This window comes from Neopsephotus bourkii, unplaced genomic scaffold (assembly GCF_033783945.1).
Source record: "Neopsephotus bourkii isolate Nb327-2 ecotype Australia unplaced genomic scaffold, CSIRO-AGI_Nbou_v1 NB_1624, whole genome shotgun sequence".
Classification (NCBI taxonomy): domain Eukaryota; kingdom Metazoa; phylum Chordata; class Aves; order Psittaciformes; family Psittacidae; genus Neopsephotus; species Neopsephotus bourkii.
The window spans coordinates 11,680,357-11,699,092 of record NW_026902099.1 but is presented as its reverse complement, the minus strand read 5'-3'; the positions used below and the strand labels follow the sequence as shown (position 1 = coordinate 11,699,092).

Below are 18,736 nucleotides of genomic sequence, written 5' to 3'. Positions count from 1 at the left end.
TCAAGTTAAAAAACTTAATAGATGTAAACCACTTCTGTTCCATCTCCTTATAGCAAGGACCAGTTTTCAGACAGCTACGGAGTTTCTATTTAGCTATCCAGAAGATTTTGGGGTCCAAATAAGCAAACAAATTATGTTAACCTCACTTGTGTGGTCTGGATATACAACTTTGTGCAAACGTGTATCCTTGAAAAACTGCATAATTTTATGTTCCTTTTTACAAAATTGGTCTGTAGTTACTGTATAACGTGGGAGGTCTACAAATAAAGACAGCTAAAGAAAGAGTTGCTTGTTCTTAAAATGCATAAATAATTTACTTTAAAACATGACAAACCCACTCTGTCCCCCCAAAAAACAGTTTGAAGAAAAGTGGAGAAAAATACTGATATATGTCTGTGCTTGTACACTCACAAAACTGCAAAACCATGTTCCAGTTTTCAAGTGAAACATAATTGTCTAGATGTACCATACTCCTCTGGGGGGGGATAACCTCTACAAAAATCTCATCTCTAACTGCTATTTATGCAACTAAATTACACTGTATGTATAACTATGGATTAATATATTCCAGTATTGGGTATTATCTCCATTTGGCTTTACCTCCAGGACTGCAATAAAGAAAATTAAATGTGCAAGCGTTATAGTTTCTCCATCTCTGGCTTACCCAGAGTGAAACAAATTTTGGGAAAAAGTTTTGCTCCATAATTACAAAGGGATATGTGTAACCAAGTGTCTTAACCTATCTGCACATTTAGTTAAAGTGCTAATTATTTCTTCCTACATAATACTTCTCAGAAGCCCACCAACTCCAGCACCTTAAGCTCAACCACATTGGGTTAAAATATTGAAACAACGTTTAACAAATTAAATAGAATTCACACTTCACAGCACTAAAGAAAAGAATGGTACCTTTCTGGAAAAGAATTAGTGATACAAATCTAAAGAAAGTAACAGCAATTTATGCTATGACATGAGTCATGTGCATAAAACTTGTATTTTTTTCACTTTCATACAAGAATAAATTTTAAAATTCAAAAGTAGAAAAAAATAGCAAACTCTGTAAACCTTTGCATTCTTTATGCAAACCATTTTTGTGTGTTGAGCCCATGTTAGTATAGCAAAATCAGTTAAGCAAGAGTTTGACTGAAAGGGCCTTTCAACAACTACATTAACTTAGAAGCAATATAGGATCTTCTAGCTCATAGAAAGGAATTGAACTCGACTGGCTTTCTCCAGAGTCTGAGTCATAAGGAGCATCAGGTAGCTCCATAAAACCGTAAGCTAGTTGTTCATCTTCTGTATCTGATCGAACATAGCAGGAAGTGTTGGAATACTCCTCCTCCTCTATACTGTTGAAATCCTGTGGAATATACAACATTCCTGGGTAGTTCCTGCTAACTAAGTCACTTGTTGTTTGCAGGGAAGTCTTCCTAAATGCCATCAGGTGCATGTGAGAAAACTTGGAATACTTGAAGCGTTTAAAACCCAAGGACTCTATGGCAATTTTCCAGCTTTTCATCATCATAGCCCGGCGATTCTGATGAGATGAATCAGGAGTTATTACAAGCAGTAAGCCATTTAATACGAGAAGTTCATGTGCCTTCTTGCAGCATATCCATCGTTGATAGGGTGACGGAAAGTAAGAAAGGAGGAGTGAGAAAACAACAACATGGAATAATTCTCCAGGTAGAGAATCAATAGGGTTTTTCAGTTGCTTAAGAAAGGCATCTATAGCATCTTGTGCCAGTTGGAGTGGTTGCTGAATTTGAAGATTTAAGAAGTCACATTTGTATACACTCTGATGAAATAAGAAAAAAAAACAAATATAAAGGTTAATTTAAAGAGCAAATACAATAGAGATTTTCAGAAAAATCAATGAGAACCTCTCAATTCTCTTGAGGAAATAATAAGCCTGTTGAACACTCCTCCCACTGTTAAAATGCAACAATCTAAAATATCAATTTAACATACAATGCTAGCTTTCACAGTTGCAAAGCAAAATTTCATATGTGCAGTAATTTTCTAGAGATTTGTTAATTGAGAGCAGTTACTTAAAATAATAAAATAGAAATTTAGCTCAAGTAGAATAAAGTATCGAAACAACTATCTAACAATTTTTTTAAGAAGTCAGATAAGCCTATACTGCTTTTTTTTTTTTTTCCTCCAGATGATAGAAACCTCTTACAGGTTTTTATAAACCTGAAATTAGTATTTAGAAACTAAATCTGATACCTCTGTATTTCCACCAATTCTCTGAAAAGAATCTAAGGAGCTTAGTTTTCCCAAGTTTGGTCACTTGGGAAAAAAGTGTTATTCTTTACTGGTACAGAAAGAAAGAAGCTCCAGCAAGGCAATATACATTAGAAAGTCAGAGTGCACAAACTGCTTGGCAGCAGTAATACAGATTCATGTTTTAACCTTACTGTAAAAGCAAAGTGTAGCAGTACACATTTGGGCAATTATCAAAGAAAGTCAAGGGCTATAAATTCATCTGTTGATCACTCGTGCTGAAGTTACCAGAGATGGGAAATGACACCTCAATACAACATACAGAAGAGTGAGTTCTTAACATCTTCAATCACAGAGCATTCAAAAAATCAAGGTAATAGTATGCTATTCACTACATTTAAGTTTTGACACTTCATATTCATCAAAGCCTGGTACTGACTTCGTTCATAAAAATGGTATTAAGATAGTGAAGTTTTGACACAATAGCAACAAAAATTGTTATTAACGCCTAGATAATGTGCAGTGAATGACAGACACTTAACAGGTAAGTTAACATGAAAGCAGACACAAAACATTCTGTTGAGCACATCTGAAAGGTGGACTTAAATATGCATTTTCATACCACAAAAATATAGCATATTTTATGAAAAAATATTCAAAAATCTCTCTAGAACACCACTGTAAAGGCATTTCTAAAGCAACTGATAAGCGCAATTGTTTCCAAGTAGAAGAGAATGTTATTCCTGCTTATATGAAATCCCATTCTCTGAGAGTATGCAATGAATTAGAAAAAGTCAGTGCTTAAAAAAATATAAGAATTTGTGATTTATTTTTCAGCAGCTTTAATCTTGGCCTCCAATGTGCAAAAAATCAAGAAAGACTTGCATTATGTGGCTATAAAAGAAATTTTAATTGCAGCCATTATACCTGCAGGGCTATATATTGCTTGCTTATAATACTTAGAACAGGAAATTATCAGTAGTCATTTCATTATATCCTCTATTAAGTTTTAGAAGAAGGAAGTGCTTTGAAGAGTAATTGTTTGGAGTACCATGCTAACTTCACTTAGAAGCAAGACTTCAAAAGTTTAAGGTTATACATATACAGTTAAAAAAACCAATTTAGACTGCAAGTATTTGTGAGTAGTGGAAAAATAAAACAGTTCTGTAGAAATCATATTAAAGACAAATTCAGGACTAAAGTGCGCTTCAGGGAGAACCTTGACTCTGCAGACAGTTTTAGGACAAAAATGCATCAAAAGGGGAGACTGCTACTTAACTCTACATATACAAATCTTGAACTGATGTTAAAGTCCTCCTGGACACTGAAACAGCAGCCACATTTCAGTGCATCCACTGACATTTAAGAACACAATTCCTACTTGTATATTATAACTTTTAATTCCAGTACCGCATGCTTTGCATGAGTGTGAAATTTTATTTGTGTTTTCCCAAAGTGGAGATTCTCTCTTCATTCCAATTTTTCTTTTTGCATTATTGTTTGTTGCTGTGGGGTTTGGTTTTGGTTTTTTTAATGCAGACAAATTAAACTCCTCTATGAATATAACCACTGCTAATTGCAGTCTGGGATATCTATGTTATGAGCAGAACGTTAGAAGGAATAGCCAACGAAAACACTAGGTCAAGAAGAAACCTGTTAGTTTACCCTGGTCTCAGTTTCCTCTCCTTTTGTCTGGCCTGGATTACTCATTCCTCCACAGAAGTGACCTTCCTGGGACTCTTCCAATAATGGTTTTGGTTACTCTACATTTAAATTGATTTTCATGAAAACAAAAGTAATTTTCTTACGAAAATAGCACAATAGCCTACACAGCAAAGTATTAACTATGCATACCCAAAAATTAATGCTTAGATTCAGCTCATGTGACTTCAGGTGCCTAGGCCTCCATTATAGTCACTGCTGAGCTAGGCAATACAGCCAGTCAGAACACATCTCACCATGAAACAGCAGATGTTTAGGTTTCACCCCAACTATTTTTAATAGATCTTCACTGACTGCAGCTGGGACTTAGAACCCCAGATACAGACACCCTGTATATCTTAGCTGTAAATTTACTTGCCACATATTACCATTTTAGGTGCCATAGGCTGCCACTTCAGTGGCATCTGTCTCCTTTACATCCTGTGTCTTGCCCAAAACCCGGATGCAGGTGTCCTACAGTCTCTCAAGTATTTGTGAAATTGTGTTTGAGCAACTGGTGCCTATTCTTCAAATTAGGCAAGATGGAGACCACTCAAAGTTTCTTTGTGTTTTAGGTGAAACAAACACTGAATTGCTTTAAAGGCCATTTTTTTTCCAAGATCTTCCATTAACTCTAAGCACATACACAAAAAGATAAATTAGGTGTTAGTGGACTACACCTGGTAGCCACAACAAAATACCACAAATTTAGCATGTAAACAATGTTGCAGCAAGTAAGAGAATGCTACTTTCTAGTTAACTTCATTACTGTATTTGTACAATTCTCACCTCTCCACCTCTGAAGAGGGTCAACTTAGGCCACTGTTTTTAATAGAGCCTGATTTTAAACTGTAAGTGGTGAAGGTTTGAATGGTCAAGTTTTTTTCTGTCAGAAACTTATTTCTATGTTCTCATTTTCATAACACTGTCATTTTGCTTGGTTGATAAACACTATTATTTGAAGTCATGTTTGACCAACCTTATAGCCTTCCATGAGGAAGTAACTAGATGGATGGATGATGGTAGAGCAGTAGATGTGTTTTTTCTTGATTTCAGTAAGGCATTTGATACAGTCTCCCACAGTATCCTCATAGATAAGCTAAGGAAGTGTGGGCTTGATGATCAGGTAGTGAGGTGGATCAAGAGCTGGTTGAAAGGAAGAAGGCAGAGAGTTATGGTCAATGGGGCAGAATCTAGCTGGAGGTCTGTGACTAGGGGAGTGCCTCAGGGGTCGGTGCTGGGACCAGTGCTGTTTAATATTTTCATCAATGACCTGGATGAGGGAACCGAGTGTACCCTCAGCAAGTTCGCTGATGATACTAAACTGGGAGGAGTGGCTGACACACCAGAAGGCTGTGCTGCCATTCAGTGAGACCTGGACAGGCTGGAGAGTTGAGCAGGGAGAAACTTGATGAAATTCAATAAGGGCAAGTGTAGAGTCTTGCATCTGGGGAAGAACAACCCCATGTACCAGTACAGGTTGGGGACTGACCTGCTGGAAAGCAGTGAAGGGGAAAGGGACCTGGGGGTCCTGGTGGATAGGAGGATGACGATGAGCCAGCAATGTGCCCTTGTGGCCAAGAAGGCAAATGGCATCCTGGGATGCATTAGAAAGGGTGTGGTTAATAGGTCAAGAGAGGTTCTCCTCCCCCTCTACTCTGCCTTGGTTAGGCCGCATCTGGAATACTGTGTCCAGTTCTGGGCCCCTCAGTTCAAGAAGGACAAGGAATTGCTTGAAAGAGTCCAGTGCAGAGCCACAAAGATGATTAAGGGAGTGGAACATCTCCCTTATGAGGAGAGGCTGAGGGAGCTGGGTCTCTTTAGCTTGGAGGAGAGGAGACTGAGGGGTGACCTCATCAATGTTTACAAATATATAAAGGGTGAGTGTCAGGATGATGTAGCTAGGTTTTTTTCAGTGATGTTCAGTGACAGGACAAGGGGCAATGGGTGTAAACTGGAGCATAGGAGGTTCTATGTGAACATCAGGAAAAACTTCTTTACTGTGAGAGTGACAGAGCACTGGAACAGATTGCCCAGGGGGGCTGTGGAGTCTCCTACGTTGGAGATATTCAAGGCCCGCCTGGACAAGTTCCTGTGTGATGTACTCTAGGTTACCCTGCTCTTGTAGGGGGGTTGGAATAGATGATCTTCTGAGGTCCCTTCCAACCCTTGGGATTCTGGGATTCTGTGATTATGACTCACATAATTTGGGTCAAGAGCAAAAGAAAGAACATAAGATTACAGCAGAATTACTGCCTAGGGAAACTGAATTTACCCCAAAAGTGACAATAAATTTGTCCTTAGGATTACACTAGTTCAATAATATTTCCAGCAACAAACAGAAAAGCCCTGTTACAGTGCATTACTGGTTACTAAAGCTCCCCAGAAAAACTCATCAAGTACAGTTACTGATCATTTCCTTCTTTCAGTGAATGGAACTTCTTCAGAGGTTCATGCCTAAACATAAGCCTACTCAATTTTTATTTACACCTTTTAAGATGCAAAGACATATGTGAAATGCTATTAAAAGACAGCTACTAAAATGTTCCAATTTTAAGATTCACAACTGCATTGTAAAGGCATTAACTCCTGGGAAAAAAAAAAACAACAAAAAACAGAAGCAACAAAAACCAGATTTTTAAACCAAACCACAACTACAGTTTACGCCCTATTCATAGGAAAGGATGTAGTAGGAGGGACATAGTTCCTATTAAAAGCACAGATATTTAGGATGCATACTTACGTATTAAACATACTTTGCTTTACAGTCATTTTGAAGAATTCTGAAATATCTGAGAATCAAACTTAATATAAACTCAGCAACTGTTACATACCTCAACAGCTGGAACAATATCGATACCAACTGTCAGAAATTCTTCAAACTTCAGAAATGGATTAAAGCAGCTACCAACATCAAGTAACCTGATCTTCCCCAAGGAGTGGAGCAATCTAAAAAGCAACAAGAATTCAGTTTTATTGAGTGTTATTTCTGAAGCTATATTCTGAACTACAATTTCAGATAACTAATGCAAAAAAATTTCTCACTGAACACCTCTGTAATGACTAAAAGAAGTGAATGCCTTACTTGAATTGTTGAGATACCTAAAAAGCCAAGCTCCACCAGTAAAGCAGATGGTCTTGAAGTGAAAGAGTTCTGTTCAGAACAGCTGTAATACTATTAACTTGTGTACTTGTAGTAAGAAACTAAAATAGCAACTTGTGTGCCCACTAGACAGACTTTCTCTATTGCTTTGTGTTTTCTACTTACCTTTTTGCAGTATTTATTGGTGTTGAAATCACATAAGTCACTTAAAATTTCATGAGTTTAAAAGAGAAACTGGTTAACACTGTGACATGCCTACTTGTTAGTCCCATTTTAAAGGGCATGTGAAGTCAAGTGCCACAATTTGTTTAATAAAGACAACAGAACACATAATGGTATTCCAAGGTAAACAAAACTAACCTTAAAGCATTTAGTTATTCCCTGAAAAAAAAAATAAATCTTCAATTTGCTTCATGTTAGCTAATTTATTTTTTAAATGGATGACTGCTGGAGGTTCACTCCAATTCTCTTCAATGCATGCTGTAAATGAGTTAGATCAGTCCACACACAGCCACAAACTTAAAACCTGGCAGTTCAAGTTTGTAGGGAAGTTATTCTACTAAGCATCTAAATGAATGAAAGTAATCCCTGAAAACTACTTGGGGAAAAAAACAACCAACCAAATAAAATAAGTCCCCCAACGTACTCCATGCCAGGCAATCAGTTTTCTTTTGCAGTATCCAAAAGCTTTTTAATTAGAAGCAGGCAAAAATAGCTGTCTGGCTTAGGAGAGTCCTAATCAGAGTATTACTGAAGTACTCACAAATTAAGATTCGTCCCATAAGAATTCTGGTGAACATTTTAGTAAGCCAAAAATCTATATTCTTATCTGTCACTGTGTGAGGACTCTACTATTCAAGGTGAAATTATAGGTAAGACAAATGGCTGTAATGCTGAATACTTACCTGTCCTACCAAATGACAAAAAGTGAATGTTTAAAAGGAGAAGAGGGGGGAGGGCAGAATGAACCCAGGACACAAGGAGAAATTAACTTGAGAAATCATGACTTACTGCCTGGACTGATAGCAGGCAGTTGACAGACTACTGAGGACACTAGTTCCAGAATGCAGAGATGCACATATATACTCTTCCAAGATGTCATAGAAAAATGAAAAAAAAAACAAAAACAACCACCACCACCAGCCCCCCTCCCCCCCGAATAATTGGCCCATCATCTGCTCAAACAGATGCCAAAACTTTCTGGGGTAAAATAATCCTGGAGGAGTGGGAGATCAGAAAGAAAACAGAACACTGAAGAAACAAAGAGAGGACATTCTTGTACTGTCTGGTTGAAGCTCCCATTATACTACAGCAGAAAATACACTAGAGGCTGGACTTGCCTTTCTTATGAAGCTGTGACATCTCTGACCAACTGCAAACCCAATCTGAAATAAAGACATCCCTGCTCTTTTAAGTTAAATGTAAAAAGAAAAAAGAAAAAAGAAAAAAGAAAAAGGTTGCCTGGCAACTTTTGAAGTTAGTGACTGCTGCCTTGCCTCTGAAAACATTCTTATCTTCCAAAGGACAGTCTCCTTGACCAATGCCAGGAGGCACATTTAGAATCATAGAATCATAGAATAGTTAGGGTTGGAAAGGACCCTACGATCATCAAGTTCCAAACCCCCTGCCATTGGCAGGGACACCTCACACTAAACCATATCACCCAAGGCCTCGTCCAGCCTGGCCTTGAACACTGCCAGGGATGGAGCATTCACAACCTCCCTGGGCAACCTATTCCAGTGCCTCACCACCCTAACAGGAAAGAATTTCCTCCTTATATCCAGTCTAAAAGTTTGTGGTCAAGTTTGCAACCTTAAATATTTTCTTCATGATAAGGCAGTTACCAGTGTATGGAACATAGCATCAGGTAAGATCAATGCACCTGTACAGAAGTACTGGCAGTCAGCTATCTTGTCATTTAAAAGTTTTGCCTCTTCCTGGCATTTCATGTGTCTAACCTGATATGCTGCCCCTCTTAAAAAGAATTAGAATGTTGCACTCAGTTATCACTAATACCCAGGACTCAGCTGTTGAATACATCCTACATTCAAACACGTTGTTATTTTCCTTACACTCTGAATTTGGAGGCCTCTGCTATTTATGTTTTTTTGCAACTCCAACAAAACATTAAGAGTTAAACTACTATGTTCTAGCCCACTAGTACAGACTTTGAATCTGTCTATTCTTTAGAACACAACTTGATTAATGCATCCACATTAAAAAAAAAAAAATCCAAGCAAAAACGCCGCACCACTAGCACTCAATAGTTTGAGCTCTTTCTACTGGATCATTTACAGAACTGCATCTAAAAATTTCCATCACTATTTCCAAGATCTTAGAATACCAAAAATCCATTAATGGAGGCAAACAAATACAAACTCCTCACATTCACAGGGAACTTACAGGGAGGAGAATGGTAACTATCCAGCAAGCAAATGCTGCTTTTTGTTTCAAGTGTCTGTAGCCAGTTCCAATTGGCATCTCCAAAATATCACTTGTCACCTTTCTGGGAAAAATTCAGCCCATGAGAGACAGATAACTACAAGAACTTTCAGAAACAGGTCTGCAGGGCTAATGGAGTTCAACAAAACCATGGATGTACTCACAGCAACAACAAAACAGTAAGGAATACAATTTTCTGCAGTATCTTTAAGCAGCGCAAATAGATCAGGGCTCCTTAACTCCCAGTGATCTACCATAGAGAGGATATTTAAAAAACAAGAGAGGATTTCTTGTTGCATTTGGCAGAATAAATGCTAAGTTAAGGGATTTTACTTCTACACAGAACAGAAGATATCCAGGGGATAGTTCTGTCAAAATACCAGCATCACCAAGGCAAATAATGCAACAACTAACCCTAAGTTAAAATGCATGTATTACCAGGTTGCCCTGGAAGTCACTCGGTCCTGAGTGGGATTTCAGAATGAAGAGGATAGTGACAATTTTTCCCACAGCCTGGACGCCAATCACAATGTAATTTGTACAACAGAAATTCGAAATGCTGCAGAGGGACCATTCACATCCTAGTGGCCATAAATCACAAACACGATCTGAAGTCGAGCAGTGTCTTTTTCCACATAAGGCTAGTATGAGGTTTCCTGGACCAGCACGTCTCCTTGTCCAGCAAATAGAGACACTGATGGTAGATTCTATCTCATTAAAATACAAAAACGTTATGTCTGTATGTACATCTGTTTTCTGTGTAAGAGTCCAATGGCAAATCAATAGAAGACACATGAAACACAAGAACAGGGAATGTGACTCTACAGCGCAGAAAAAACTTCCTATGAGTGACAGCCTCCAGTGATTTCCATTTAAAACCATTTTCCATTTAAAGTATTAGATAAAATAGCTGTAGAAATTAAAATTAAGCAGTATAATCCAGAACCCTCTTATTTCCATGAGAGCCCTCCTCACCTACAGTAAAGTGAAAAATCACTGTGATGTATTCTGTCTTCCTCTCTTACACAACCTGCATTCTTGTCTGCACTGTTAGTTTTTGACTGGGTGAAAGGAGACAATACTTCAGACTACTACAGCATTGGACACACTTCTGGAAAGCTATAACTCTGGGTTCCAAGCTCAGCAGAAGCCAGAAACTTTCTTCTACACTAATGGAGAACAAATTCACTTTGATAGGTGTGTCACATCCAAGGAGCCTTGTAATCTAAATTCAATGTAAGCATACTCTGAAATCATAGAATAGTTAGGGTTGGAAAGGACCTAAAGATCATCAAGTTCCAACACCCCTGCCATGGGCAGGGACACCTCGCTCTAAACCGTATCACCCAAGGCCTCGTCCAACCTGGCCTTGAACACTGCCAGGGATGGAGCATTCACAACCTCCTTGGGCAACCCATTCCACTGCCTCACCACCCTAACAGGAAAGAATTTCCTCCTTACATCCAATCTAAACTTCCCCTGTTGAAGTTTGAACCCATTACCCCTTGTCCTATCACTACAGTCCCTAATGAAGAGTCCATCCCCAGCATCCCTACAGGCCCCCTTCAGATACTGGAAGTAGCAGAGATTCACATCCTCACTTGTGTCTTGACTTCCTGTTGCTTGTAAGGTTTTGCTGGCTCTCAGAGCACAGGTGTGATGAATCGCTTAGTAGCAACTCTTAGGCTGCCAGTTACCAGCCAATAGGAACAGGAGCCTAGTTAGGTGTTTGAAATAGTTTTGAAGCTGTAATTTAGGTGACAATCACTCACCCAGTGAGCCAGTGACTTTGTCAGAAATACAGTCTTGCTGAATTCACTAATAATCACCCTTCAACTCCCTGTTTCTTAATGATTTTCAGTCAAGGAAACATTAAAAGCAAGGGAAGTACTTTGTCACTGTAGGCAATATCCAGTCACATCTTGATCCATAATTCTTCAATGCATTAGTGTACAGGTAGAAAAAACAAAATGTGAATAGTTAAAGATCAGGAACTGGTAAAGAAGTGTACATAACCCGGGAAACAATAACAGGATCAACTAGATTGGAAAAGACCTTTAAGATCATCAAGTTCAACCATTACTCCAGGATTGCCAAGCCCACCACTAAACTATGTTGGGGCCTCATCTACATGGGTTTTGAACACTTCCAGGGAATGACTGCTTTTTAAATATATCCCCCACTTGTTTATTTCAAGAACTTTATTAAATGGACTACAGCTGTTTACTATTAGCCCCCTTAAAAATTTATCCATTACTCAACTAGGTGCTGTACAAGTAAAATGACATTTTCTCTTGGAAGTAGATAGAAGTAGAGCAGTGATATCATGAGGAAAGTCACTATCTCTGAAATTAATCACTTTAAGTGCTGATCTCCTAGTTCACAGTTTTAAATTATTATTTATCAAGGACACGAGAGGGAATAAATTTCAGAAGCCTTATGCTGCTGTCAGAAGAGCAGAATAAAGCTATACATCTGGTCTGGAGTGGCAACACTAGTATGCCTCAAATCCAAAGAGAAGCTTTACCTTGCTGGGGTACTTACAAAAGAAGGAGTAACAGGTTGTACCTTAAGAGACAGTCAAACTAGGACCTGAGAAGAATCCATACAAAAAAACCCTGTGATTTTTACCATTAAGGTTAAAAAGCAAGACTGCTTAATTTGACGGCAAAAGGAAATACTCAAAAAGAGAACAAAGACGGAACTGATTTATTGAAGGGAGGAACTGTTAAAGAGCAGATAACAACCAGTTTCATCTTGCAAGACTCAAAATGCTTTGATGTCCAGCTTCACAACAAGGTGCAGTTGTAATTTCAGAGACGTTAAGTACTCATTATGAGGTGGAAGGAAGTACTGCAGAAAATACATTATTTTGCATATAGATGAAAGTAAAAAATAACTGTTTGCATTAGTTATTGCTGTGAAATTTACCAGTTTTAATGTGGCAAAGAGGTGAGCAACATGAGCAACTGGAAATGGGTTCATCAGAATAGCCGAGGGACTGAGTTGCAGTAAACTTTGCATTTCTGGCTCCTATGATGTTTCCTTCTCTCACCTTTAAGAGATGGCTGAGCTCCTCTCCACATCTCTCAGCATCTTTTCTATTACCCATGGAACTTTTTACTCTTAAGCCTGCTTTGCTCCTTAACAAACAAAGTACAGTCTCTCCACAAGTTTTCCAGTAAAGGCAGATTCAGAAAGAGGTCCTACAGAAGGAACTTGGTTTAAATACAACTTAAGAGAGGATTATATATATGAAGGACAAAATTACCGTTTTTATGCTTACCTAGAGTAAACCAAAGTCACAGGTTTAGCCATGCCTATAGACAACATAGTGTTATATTACCAGAATGGAGTGACAGAATATGAACACGTGCATGTGCGGGAAGAAGTTCCCCCGTACCCCTTGTAGAAAGACCTCAGATTCAGACTTCAGTAATTGATTAGACATGGTAGAAAAGCATTTAGGAGGAGAGTATGCTTTGTGTAATAATACACAGTCCATTTTCATTCTTATAAACTTTGTAATTTCTTCTAAGGCATAGAGGAAGAAATTGAATTTTCACGCTGGGCAGCTTCACAGAACAGCTATGCCTTGTTGCTTTAAGGCCTGTAGAGCTACTAAAAACCTCACAATCATCTGTTGCTTACTCTGATAATATGAAACTTGCCTTTGCCAGGTATGTTTTTATTGATGTATGTATTTTTACAGTTTTAGAACAAAGATAAAAAACCTCATAACCACTCACTATATTAACAATTAACAAGTACTTTTAAAATTATTTAATAAAAACTTCTCTATTAACTACTTTCTATACACACTAGCCAGAACAAAAGGTAAGCCTACAGGCTACAGGGAACAAGAAGACACTTGTGAAGTTAGCTCCCCAACAGCCATTATAAAGTATGACAATAGAGCACATGCAACAGCCATTATAAAGTATGACAATCGAGCACATGCAAAGAGAGGGCTAATGCTTTATCATCTCAAGGCCTCCCAGTGGAAGACAAATCAACTTTAAGTAGCGTATGATTATCAAACCTATTGATTTAAACAAACAAGTTTTAACCAACTGCTACTTATAGTAATGCTAAAATTATGTGTTAACAAATGCCAGCATTACTGAGATTATAAGGTATTAGTATCTTATCATACCTTTGTGTGAAAGTGCCTGGCAGTTCTCATTAAAAACAGGCATTCATTTTGAGGCTGTCTTAGCAAAATGAGCAGCAAAAAGAGGAGTCTGTGCAGGAAGTCAGCTTATGAGAAGCCACTATCTTCATTTCAGAAGCATCTATTTTGTCTTGTTATAATAGGACAAGAACAGGGAAAACGTTTTCATTTCTCATGCAGCTATTCAAACACATGGGCATTTGGAATCTTAATGCCTTTTGCAAATTACTTTACAAACACAAGAAACTGCAAAAGATACTAGCTCATAAGGACTGACACATCTGCTCATAACATTAGTAATGTGTTCATTTCTTTCCTAATACTATATCTAACTTAAAGTGCTGATCACAGCGGCTGTGCTGCAATGAGAAAAAACGTCTTCTCAGAAGAGAAACACCACTACTGCAGACAGTTGCAAGAACATGAAACAAGTCCTAAGTGTAACATTTAATGAGAATACGCTTATGCATTCATTATTCCATTATATTTGCAAAATATTAGTGTTTCTTCCACTACACCTGAATAGCCACAAACATGACCCATGTAGGAAAAACAGAGGGAGAGACTGCAACTGAAATAATAAAGCTACTCCTGAATACCAAACATAAAATTCCTACTTGAGTGAAGGTCAAAAAATTAAAACTGTTGTTAGGAAAATACCTCAAGGATACTACCACTTCCGCAAAGCCAGTCATCAGAAAGCTAGCACATTTAAAATTAAGGGTTATAATTCAAAATTGCTTTTGAAGTGTATTATTGGAAGAGTTTCTCTGCAATTATTTATGAAGGGAAAGTTTTAAGTACTCTGATATTTACATTTGGCACTTAGTACTTACATAAGCAATTGACTTTTCAACAGTACTGAACAGCCATTAGATTCTAACTTAATTAACATCTCCTTTATTTCACCTCAAGGTTTTACATAAATTGCATTGCACACCAATAACATGCAAAAGTGAAATTGCTCTAACACTTAAATGAAGATGACTAAGTAGTCATTCTCAAGCAATTTTTTTTTATGGCATCTACCAAAATATACTACAACATAAATATTTTTTTTGTAAAATTTATATATTCACATGAAAATGCCCTTTCTTAACCATTAAAAATACAGACTCACCTAATATGTTACAGGGAAAAAAATGTCCAGGTAAGTAGCATCACACAAACAGAGAGAAAATCATTCTGAAAACAAGTAAAACTTACTCTTCTGTTACAGCTTCATGATTTGTCAAGCCAGAGTCTGGCAAGGGGTCTTCGATCTTGGGAGCCTGGGGGACACTTGAAGCTGGAGTGGTCTTAGAAGCAAGAAGTGCTCTTTTTTCATCTTTCTCAAGTGCTTTTCTTTTCCCACCATTCTGAAAATATTCTCTGCATACACTGAAAAGACAAAAAGAACAATTCCCCAGAAAAACAGAATGCAATTTTTTGGTCATTACTATAGATAAGACACAACACAGAGGATTAAGATATACAAGCACTGTCAGCTTCTAAACAAATCTGGGTATTACTGCAACTTTGCTAAATCAGCTTTAGAACAGATGCGATACAACAAAAGACACACCTGAAGTCAAGTGGTGTTTTATTTCCAAAAATTAGGCCATAAGTTACAGTTGATTCAAAATAGTTTTATCTGGATAGATTTTTAGAGTAAGACAGCGTTAAGTCTTGTCAGAACATCACCAGAAGGTAAACTTCAGCTGTCACCTGAGCACCAGTTTTCTACTGAGGTGCAGAGTTATTAAGTAGCTCCTCTAACACAGGGCTTTGAAACATCCATGTCTTGCAAGGCATGAAATGTGGGGGGAAGGAAACATAATCCAGGCTTATGGGCTAATTCACACACACCAGTTTTTAGTTTTTATTAAGTTTGCCTGGGGTGTTTTTTGTTTAAGTAACATGCATCCACAGATGTATTTTTGTGGAAGACTTACTTTAGTTTTCAATTCCCAACCTCCCGCCCTCCACACTCAATTATTTTCCTAATAGGAACCCAAACAAAATAATCTGGTTAGACTTGAACAGAAATGTTAACTAGTTTTCAGGAACGAATGTTACAGAAAGTTAAACCACACCTGCATACTTCAACAAAGAGTCAGCATTAGTGTATGAGAAGCAAGCATTATGTTTGAGAATAACTGAATTTTGTCCACAAAATAGAAATGGAATTGGAAACAATTTGTTGCTGTGAAATTAAAAAGCCTGACTCACCCTGCATAAAGCAGTATTTTTAATTAGATGTGCCAGCTAAGTATTTGCACAGCGAGTTTAACAAAAATAGTACTTGTTTGAATGATGTTCTTTAACAACCCATTTTTAGGATGCTTTCTTGAAATTTATTCAATTTTCCTCTAATAAAGCTGCAGAGTTTTGAAGGAAACATAAATTCAAGTGTAGTTTAGTAACACCTTATATAAAGCAGTATCGAGATAACATAGTGTTTCACATCAGAGATTCAGGAAAGGACATGTTGGTATAATGCTGCATTTAAATCACAAATAGAGACAAGGACTTGGAATAAACAGGCCTTATCTAAGGGCTGGTGATATTTTAAGCCCCAAATATATTCAGTCTCTCCACCATTTAAGATGTGAAGGGGGGAAAAAATAAAAAATGAATTAAAAAAAATCACTGGAGTTTCTTAAAGGTAAACATACACAATCAAACAGGTTCAGATACAAGTCACTTTACACCAAGATGGGAGGAAATTACCCCCTTGAGTAAGCAAATGTATAATTACAGTACCACATTATGTCCAGGTTACCAATTCTTGCCATAGCAGGGGGGAATTCTTATTCTGCGTGCATATCTGTGCTGACATGCTTATAGCACCTGAAGTTCAAAACTGATCTGTGTCTAAAACACAAAGCACAAGCAAGTTTTACTTGCTCAAGCTGGCCCCAGGCATTCTTGCACTATATAAAAAGCCTAAAATGCAGACAGTAACCTTAAGCAGAGAACACAGCTATATGAGAAATAAACTCAGTAAACATTTTATTTATAATCAACAAGTTTATAGTTGAAATTTCTTAGTAACTAAAGCTGTTTTCAAACCAAAGAGAAGCTGGGTGTAATAAAGAAATAAAATCCACATCTTAGCAGTACAGAGCAAGACCACATGCAGAAGCATGAATAACAGTCCAGACTGCAATACATAGACTGTGAAACTCCATCCATTAGAGATTGCACCTATGGAAAGGCAAGTCTAAAATTAACAAAGTTAAACAAAAGGAGCCAGACACTTAACTTAGCGGGAAAGAGATTAAGAACATCAGTAAACAAAAGAGAACCCTTAAAAAACCTTTGAATTATTGCTGGCATGCTAACAGAAGTGTACTTTACACTATGTTCTATTATTTGTTTATAAGCTGATGATAAATTTAGAACTCTCTAGTTCTGCGTGTCATTTAGTCAAAGAAATGAAACTCAGGGAAAAAAAAAATATTTTTCCTCACTCTTTATCAGCTACTTTCAATACTTTGCTAGCATCTTGCAGTCTCTTTATTTTTATGCTAAGCCTTTTTTCTCATTACATCTCTTAAAATATTCAGAATCAATGGCAGTTTAAATAGTGTTGTACTGGCATTGAACCTGCTGTGTAAGTCAGAACACATTAAAAAGGTCACAACCTCTGGAGAATGTTTTTTCTCCTTAACTGTTGATGTTACCAGACTTAACTCACTAGAAGCTGGTACGTTGCCCAGCTTAACATTTAGTGTGCTGTTGCACAGGAGAACCACCTACTTGTATAGTACAAGTTCCTCTTGTCACTGAGGAGACATTTCTTCCTCGTTGTTAATGGTGTAAATCAGTATTTTCTCCATCCTTCTACCCTTGTCTATCATGTTCACTGAGTTCTTGTAATTCTGTATTTTTTACTGACCTTCCTTGTCTGCACATTAGACATTTTCAAAGCCAACCATGAAGAGGAGCATCTTCTACTCCTGTGTTTTCGTTGGTGGAGAGAGGGGCCAGAGTTACAGGAAGGCCTAAGACCGGATAAAATTCTTCACATTCAGATCCCAGTCTGCATACCTGTGCAGTACCACAAGGAAACAAAAAAATACCAAATCCACCCATTCAAACAAAAAAAAACTCAGGCCAACACCACTTCATAACTACTGAGGGTTATCTCCATTTCACATCTTTCTGAAGTAAGGATGATTCTGGCAGGATTACTACATGTCGCCCATTTGGCTCCCGAGGCCTCAGAGGAGCTGTCTGTGAACTCCCCTCGTGGAAGCAGACCTTACACCTACATGACATCACAAGTGAGCACGTGGGCAGTCATTGCACAGTATCTAACCAGATGTAATATACTCCATAGTTCACCCCATGGGAACTTGTTGATGTAGCCACATATTTAACTTCACAACCATTAAAAGCCATCACTGATCACACTGTGGTTTTGAGCATGCAGTCATATAAGACTCTACATTTAACAACTGTCTCAAGTAATGAACAGAGCATCTGTTAATCATCTACAAAGAAAAATAAAATTAAGAAGGCTATTTTATAATACGGAGAACTACAGCCTCCATTTTTAACTGACATTTAAGTGCTCAGTCTTTGATGACACAACATTCACTCTACAATTAACATACTTGTTTGTGAAGAATTGTGCAATGTAAATGCTACCTGAGCTAACCCTTACTACAGTTTACAAAACCCCACAAAATAAACATTTCAGGTCTAAACCATTGAAGTCTGCTGGCAGACAGCTGGAGTGTCCACTTTGTGTCTTGTCTTTAAGAATATAATAAAATTATCTAGGTATTTCCTCAGTGAAACTTGTTTTCCATACTCCAAACCTCAAATGGTAAACAACCCGTTCAAGCTGACCCCCCCTGCTCCACCATTTGGGCTGCACATGTACAGAAGTTTCAGTAAAAGCCAACATTTTAATTTGTTAATACTCCCCAGCAATGAAAGAGAAGATTTGGTTTTGAATAGTCACCAAAACCAGGGGTTTCAATAGACCATATATTAGCAAAAAATAATAGTGAGGGGGGAACTGCCATATGAAATTCAGAAGCCATGAAAGAATCAGTAGTTTAGTTGTTCATTATTACTTGATGAGAACAACT

At 37.6% G+C, this 18,736-nt stretch overlaps 1 protein-coding gene across 2 annotated transcripts in view; it reads right to left on the bottom strand.

The window, feature by feature from the left end:
- Positions 1-1,056: 1,056 nt before the first annotated feature.
- BMT2 (base methyltransferase of 25S rRNA 2 homolog) overlaps positions 1,057-18,736 on the bottom strand; it is a 35,453-nt gene continuing 17,773 nt past the window's right edge. For both annotated transcript variants that reach the window (XM_061373088.1, XM_061373089.1), the window contains 3 exons: positions 14,856-15,029; positions 6,765-6,879; positions 1,057-1,798 (listed from right to left, as the gene is read on the bottom strand). In XM_061373088.1, coding sequence (XP_061229072.1) covers positions 1,169-1,798; positions 6,765-6,879; positions 14,856-15,029 — 919 coding nt within the window. In that variant the 3' untranslated portion in view covers positions 1,057-1,168. The remainder of the gene's footprint in view (positions 1,799-6,764; positions 6,880-14,855; positions 15,030-18,736) is intronic.